Source organism: Mycetomoellerius zeteki, unplaced genomic scaffold (assembly GCF_001594055.1).
Source record: "Mycetomoellerius zeteki isolate Tzet28-1 unplaced genomic scaffold, Tzet1.0 scaffold1165, whole genome shotgun sequence".
Classification (NCBI taxonomy): domain Eukaryota; kingdom Metazoa; phylum Arthropoda; class Insecta; order Hymenoptera; family Formicidae; genus Mycetomoellerius; species Mycetomoellerius zeteki.
Genome location: NW_017256090.1, coordinates 8427 through 15709, shown reverse-complemented (window position 1 = coordinate 15709; position 7283 = coordinate 8427). Strand labels below are relative to the sequence as shown.

Sequence of the window (7283 nt, the reverse complement as noted above, 5' to 3'; positions counted from 1 at the left end):
TTTATTTATAAGTCACGCATTTTACAACATTACATGTGTGTTACTAAAGATATAAAGTGTGTTATGTCAGTTGCCGTGTTATCCGGTATTATTCAAGTGTGTTCTCAGCATGAACTGAATACTTTTCTATGTCGAAGTAACACACCCTATGTGTGTTACAAGATTATTAGAGGAAAGTAACACGTTTCAACCCATGTTACATATGTCGCAACAGAAAGATGTGTCGTTAAAACACACTTCTAGTAACAAAAACAAATTCTTTTGACATGCTTTCCAGCAAGTGCGTCAGAACAACATGTTACCAAATGCTTAAAGCACATATTTTTCCTAACCTATTTTTGCAGTGCGGTTAAATGGCAATGATCGCGGACCCGCGTGTCGTTCGGCGCGAATGATTTTTCACATACGTTGCAATGCGTTACGGTACGCCTCCCATTGCTGTTTAGACAACGTTTCCATGATTACGCGGATACAATATCTTTCACGCGATACGCCAAGTCTTGGAGTTGACGCGCGAACCATGCAATACAATTGTTATCGCGACGTAACCGATACGACGATAACGCGTCGTCGTACGAGCAACGTACGTAGTACGTCTACACGTAGCCTATACTACACACCTCATGCTGTTGGTAGGTATACGACGCGTTTTCCATGTCGGGTTTCATCTTCCGTAGAACGCACTCTAGATCGGCGTAGACGATGAACGGGGTGCGCTCCTTGTAACAGTGGTTGCCGAATTCGAGCCATCTGTCATCCTTGCTCAGCAGTCGGATTGCGCAGTCATTTATTTTTTGGCAGTCTACTGTGTGCAACTGCAACTTTTCGTCCGAACTGAAATAGTGCAGACATCTGAAAGAGAAAAACCGTAGAAATTATTACTAATGTTGTTATTGTTATTTTAAGAAAATTATAATTTTTTTCATGTATACTTACCGGTCGCAGAAAAATTTCTTGTTCTTTTTTCTGTTGAGTTGCGAGCTCACGAGACGCGACAGATTTTTTATCCACGCAAAGTGACCGAGACTGTCGTCGCGTGGATCTTGTAGATACAGCACGTTGACGTGTTTCTCCTTTTTGTCGCTGGTGAGCCGTAGAGGAAGGATCTGTTTATTTTCGATGCCGTACACGTTGATCGATACCGCGTTCAATCGTTCGAATTTTTGAATGTCCTTTAACGTCATCGGAAACTCGATACCCGTGCGATTTAACACTGTTGTATAATGCGGATACGATGACGCTCGTTCCATATACTTTGCAGTCGAGTACAGAGCGGCGACCACTGACCACGCGAAGCATGCATTGTCCGTCGTACGCACATTGATCACCGCTCATTTCGTTGCTATTTCCCGCGGCACTTCGACATGATATCCCGCGCGCATGGGATTTAATTTATTCACGTTAACAGACAAATTCAGTATATGTGATAGCGCCCACCCGCTGTCGCGTTCCTGGAACTCTTCGAGCGATGACAACGTGGGCTCGATGACGTGTCGCTTGTACCACTCGCGCAAATCAGTGTATCGGTATATTTCGATGTTCGTAATGTTTATACCTTTATTAGCACGTTTATCATTCGCCACGAACTCACCGTTGAACGCAGTGTTCACCTTCACACTACCGTGTCTTTCTACAGCGTCTCGAACTTGCTCGAGCATTACATCGCCAGCGTCTTCTAAAAACCGTCGCGGCTCGATGTAATCCGCGTTGATCACCGCACCGGTCAATATACGACTTTCAAACGCGGTGTCGATCTCTCGCCAGACGAGAGATCTGTCGTTGCCGCTCGCGTACTCGCCACCAACGTGCACGAACCGTCGCTCCAATTGTGTCTTTGCACCCGCGAGTCGCGCAATCCTCGCCACCATGTATTGTCTGTGCCCAACGGCGAGACGCGGACGCTTGGCACGACAAAGTTCTTCGAGCCGCTCTATGCGCTCGTCGCACCTTTGCAACCACGCGAGACACTCCGCCAGATTAGCGACTTGGCCGTACTGCTCCAACAGTTCACGTTCCACTCGCTCGTGGTTTTCCATGTCTTTTTTCAGTCTTAGATCACGTCACACTCTTCCACGGAGCACTTGCACGTGACTTGTTCACACGCGTTGCAATGCCGGTTTATACATAGATTGAAATAATCTTCTATCAACTTGGTATTATATTCAAGGGCGAAGATGCACTTTTCACACTTATAGCATCGATCATCGCATATGTCAAGAAACGGAATCTTATCGCAGTCGCAATACTCTGTCCATATATTGTCAATTATCAGCAGTTTGACGCACTTCTTACTACCCGCAGGAATCTTAATGCACATGCAGACACGCTCGCTCTTTTTCACGATTTTCTCTACCCAATAATGATCGTCCTTTATTACATTGAAATTGTGAAAATTTCTAGTCCACCAAGGTCTCTTTTCATAGTCAGCATCATCCTTGTAATATTCATCTTGAAACCGTGTGTACACTTTCTGTCGCGCTAGTAAAGACCAATCATAAATGGGTTCTGTGATAACGACCCCCAATTTCCCTCCGCGTATACCTAATTCTCGATCGCGTAGGAACTGCACCGGTGATATTCGCGTAACTTCGTCTCTCCTCTGCGGATTACGGAGAACGTACAGCACATCGAAGACGGCAGGGTTATTTTCATATTCTTCATCTGCCTCGTCTATGATACCCTCAAGCTGTTCCGCGTTTCTGATATTATTGAACACTATGTCCTCGACGTTCGCACGATGGTCAGCCATACTATCGTTTCCGTTATTGTCACTTTGAAAAATAATTGCGAAGGATTGAGCGGTTTATGTTGGAATTCCTTAATGGGGTGTGTTAAGTAGAAAAATTGAAGATTCAGATTGGCAGGATTTTCCGCTTTTGGTGGAAAATTTTTGTTTCTCAGATTGTTATTGGAGACCTATCTCTAAATTTGCTCCACCCACTGTAAATTTTAAATTCCTAAAAATTCATTGGTGATATGCCGTCTCTGAGGATTTTGATTTCGAGAGAGGGGATGAACTTATCGTCCCTTCCAAACCATCTAGTTGTGATTCACATCATTCTTACGTGAGTTTTTATATTTCCTTTGTTCAATCGCCGGTTTTCTCTTCTATTAGTTGAACATGCGATTCCACATCTAGACAGTATTTGCTTAGGTTGGGTATAGTTTATGACTGTTAATCTTGAAAAATGAAAAAAATCTTCATATTTGTTTTACCAGCTTTATGTTATCGGCAAGAAAAAACATCCTTGGACTTGAAAGAAAGAACTGAGAATGCTGTGTGATTTCATACTTCTTTGTTACACTAGAGTATCACTATCATTTACTGTAGGAGAGTTATGTTTTATTGAGCAGTCGAAACGTCAGCACTTCTCTTAAACGCGTCGCAACATATCGTCTATATCCACCTAAAAAAAATATCAGCGCTTCTTGGTCTTCTTTGTCTTCGTTACCGCATAATACTCTAACGCATTTTGTTTGGGTGGGTACAGGGTGGCAGTGGTGAAAAATACCGAATGCATTGTAAAACGATACATTTATGACCTATTAATCAGGGTCCTATTTTTTATAAACAGTGATGATTTGGGTCCTAGGTAAACAGCGGTACCGGCGACCCTGGGACCTTCCCCGCGCCCCGTTCCCGCTCGCCCAGTGACGTCATACCCCCACCTCCGAAGAATCCCCGCGCTCCGTTTCCCCTCGCCACCGAGTACCCCCCGCGCCCCGCGGGTTAGAACCCGCCTAGTATATCTACTGAGATCGAGCCACCTTTACGGTGACTTGCTCGATCCCATAGCATAGCTTGCAGTCCCGCTCCCTTAACTTACGAGCGCTGGACTTCAAGATGCCGAAAACGTAGTTCCTCTCCTCAAGGAAAGCATCTACGTTTTCAGCAAAGACGCGCCAGTTCAGTGCGCCGATGCCCGGATTCTGCCTCTCCAGCAGCGCCAGGACAGCAGCCGCGGTTCTCGGAGGTCCCGGAACTCAGACCACCGCCCTGTGCCGCCTCTGAAGCTCGTCCAAGCCCACCACCCTGAGCCTGGCGCCCTCCCAAGGCACGTTGCCCCCCACCCAGCCTTCCAGCCGGCTAAGGGACGCTGCGTCCTTACTTCTAATTATGATTGCCCCGTTCTTGAGGATAACCGGTCCCACGAATCTGGGCAGGAGACCCTCTTGGATCCCCTCCATCTCCGCCAGGATCGCCCCCCGAAACAAGGTCAGCTCCGGAATGATCCCCTTCTCAGGATACTCCTCTAGAACCGCCCTTGCCAACGGGTCAGCCATGGTCGCAAAGGTCCCAGTTGCCTGAGCCCTAGGCCTCTTCATCGTCCTCTTAATCGATGGGGGGGTTTGGTCAGAGCCCGCGCGGCGCTTTTTACCGGTGAGCCCTGTATCCCCCTCCACCGGTTTAGTAAGGGCCATCGAGGGACACGGAGTCTGCCCTTCGAAAGCCTTCTCCCTGTCCCTCTTCGCCCTTCTCTTCTAGGCTCCGCTGCAGTTCCTCTTGTGAGGAGCCCCTGCGTCACCCGCCTTGCTCCCATTTCTTTCCGAGCCCGAGGGGGCCCGTTTCGAAACGGGAGCCATCTCCATTTCCGCAGCTACCACCTCGCTTTCCGAGCCCTCGCAAGCCCGTACTTGCGGCGCGATTGCTGCCGCCTCCGCCGAGTGCCCTTTGGGGCCCTCGATTATCACTTCTTGAATGATATTAATATTCTCCATACAAGTCCTACGAGTAGGGAACGACAAGGTCCGCCCACGCAGAGCCCCGCATGCGTGAGTAAGGCTAAATACTCTGGGATTTCGCCCGGTGACCCAGAGGCATCGACCACTGCATTGCTCCCCCAGTACTACGCAGCCCTCACCTCGATAGCTCACAGCTTGTCTTGGGGGCTGGTCCATGGCGACGGCCTTCCCGGCCCCACGCAGGGTTTTACACCTGGGGGGTCCATTTATAACTGCTACTACCCGGAGGGACCTCCAGTCACACGTGGAGTTTCGCACCCGGGAGACCGGGCACCTCTTTGGACGTCCTCCTATCCGTCACCCGGAAACGCGCCCAATGGATATTTTAATGTATATCTGAGAAAATTAGATTCCAATTCGATTTGTTTTCGAATCAAAAAGATTCGATTCGATTCGAAGTAAAAATTTTTTATTTGATTCGATTCTCGCAAATGTTTGATTCGCATACCTCTAAATCATAAATTGTATCAGCGAAATAACTGTTATGTAACGCACGTGTTATATTACATTTATATTGTTGAGGGTGAAATTATAACATCGATGTTATATTATTATTACTAAATGTTCACTGGGTAGTATTTAAAGGTCACTCAAAATATTGCGTATGAATTATTATACTTATTTATTCTATTTAAATCAGTCTGTTTCCATTGCAATAATTTCAAAATATTTTATATTAAGATTAATTAATTAATGTGCGAACAATTCTAAAAATTACACATATTAGTAAATGTTTTGTTAATATTTACGAATTTATAAAATAATGAATGCTTATATACATGTAAATGGGGTATCTGGAACATATCTGTAAGTAACTACATACAAATAATTCAACAAAAAATCACTAAGCAAAAACTATTATAAATATAAATAAGGTGATTAACTTACTTTTGAATTTGTTTCATAAACGTGAATAGTATAGTAATGGGGATTCTAACTCGAGTCCTCCGAGGGATGAGCGGGGCGCGGGGGGTATTCGTAGGCGCGGGAAGGGAAGGGAGGGGATAGCGCGGAGAAGCATAGTGATGTGATCAGTGGTATCGCTGTTTATGTAAATAGCGATACCATTGATACGCGCCGCCACTGCCGCCGCCGCCGCCGCCTTCCCCAAAATGCGTTGTCCCCAAAATGCGTCGCGGTATTATTTAATATGACAAAGAAGCGTTCTACATGTATTATTTAATATGACAAAGAAGCGTCGATATTTTTCTCATATATTCAACAAAAAAACCATTAATTTCATTTAATTATTATTCTGTTAGTGACTAATTATTTATTTATTGTATTTAATTTATACATGTATTATTTAATATGGTAAAGAAGCGTCGATATTTCATCTATATGTCGCGGCACAGCGAGAGAAGCACCGGCTGCTGTTTATCTAAACGGAGTGCGCATAGGATGGGAAGTAAAGACCGTACACGGTGGTGCGAATGACAAATATTTTATTCACACTTTTTTACATCGTTTCCTTCGTACGTATTAATAGCTAAAGCTAAGAGCTCGCAATCGACGAGCTGATGCGTGTTGAAGATGCCGCTGTCGCGTATAACGTTCTCGGGCGCGATAATGGAGAATCGTGTATACTTGGCGTCAACCGTGTCGATGAGTCTGGCTAATCGTTCAAACCTTACGTTGATACACCCATCAAACTCGAACATACGGCGTAGCGTCGTTTCGGTCATCATGTATACGGATGAAGAATCGAGATGTACGAGCATAACGTTGTTCAGCGTGCACACTTTGACCGTTAGCGGTCCAACGCTTATGAAATTATCTTTGTACTCGTTTCGAAGCAGCTTGTAAATATTCCATCGATGCTCGTAGAGACCCTTCCACGTTTCGAGAGACAGCGACAGTTCGTGTCCGCGATGACCTCCCAGGACGATCTCCACGTAACTCGGTGGACCAACGTTGATGCCAATTTCCAAAAATTTGTGGCCCGTAGCCGTCAGGTTGTAACGCCTGCTCAGCAAGCGCACCGCGCGACGTTCCATGCTGTGTACGTACGTAATGTTAAAAAATGTTTTTTTAATTTTTTTTGTATATAGAACGTCGAAACTTACGCGTTACAGTCCTTCTTCGTTTCGAACGATGCACTGCTCTCTTTGGCGAAGTACATTTCTGAACCGTTCGTACAAGCGGATATCACAAGACTGATCGCACCCGCGTAAATTGCGACGTATATGGTGATATTTTTGAAATCTAAGAGGGAATATCCCCACCCCTATTTCCAAGAATTGCAAACTTGTTATAACACGTTTTATATTCTACGTATTTTCTTTGTTCGCGAGTTTATCTATGTTTATACGTACATACATACGTACATACATACGTACATACATACGTACATACATACGTACATACATACATACATACATACATACATGTATTACAGGGAAGGGAAAAAGAAATACGTAATAAGTACGTTTACGTATTTTTATTTAAAAAATTCTTTTGCAACTACCAGTTATATATTTTCAATACATTTTGTAAAGCGCAGTTCTTTGCATGTTTTCCACATCGCATAGTATTATTAG

The 7283-nt window shown here is 44.9% G+C and overlaps 1 protein-coding gene and 1 pseudogene across 1 annotated transcript; both read right to left on the bottom strand.

Moving 5' to 3' along the window:
• Window positions 1–596: 596 nt before the first annotated feature.
• On the bottom strand, window positions 597–1382 carry LOC108720216 (uncharacterized; annotated as a pseudogene).
• A 4806-nt stretch (window positions 1383–6188) lies between these two features.
• On the bottom strand, window positions 6189–6958 carry LOC108729475 (uncharacterized). The gene has a single exon (XM_018458622.1). It carries the CDS (start codon window positions 6738–6740, stop codon window positions 6189–6191), a length of 552 nt encoding a protein of 183 aa, XP_018314124.1. The 5' UTR covers window positions 6741–6958.
• Between the last annotated feature and the right edge of the window lie 325 nt (window positions 6959–7283).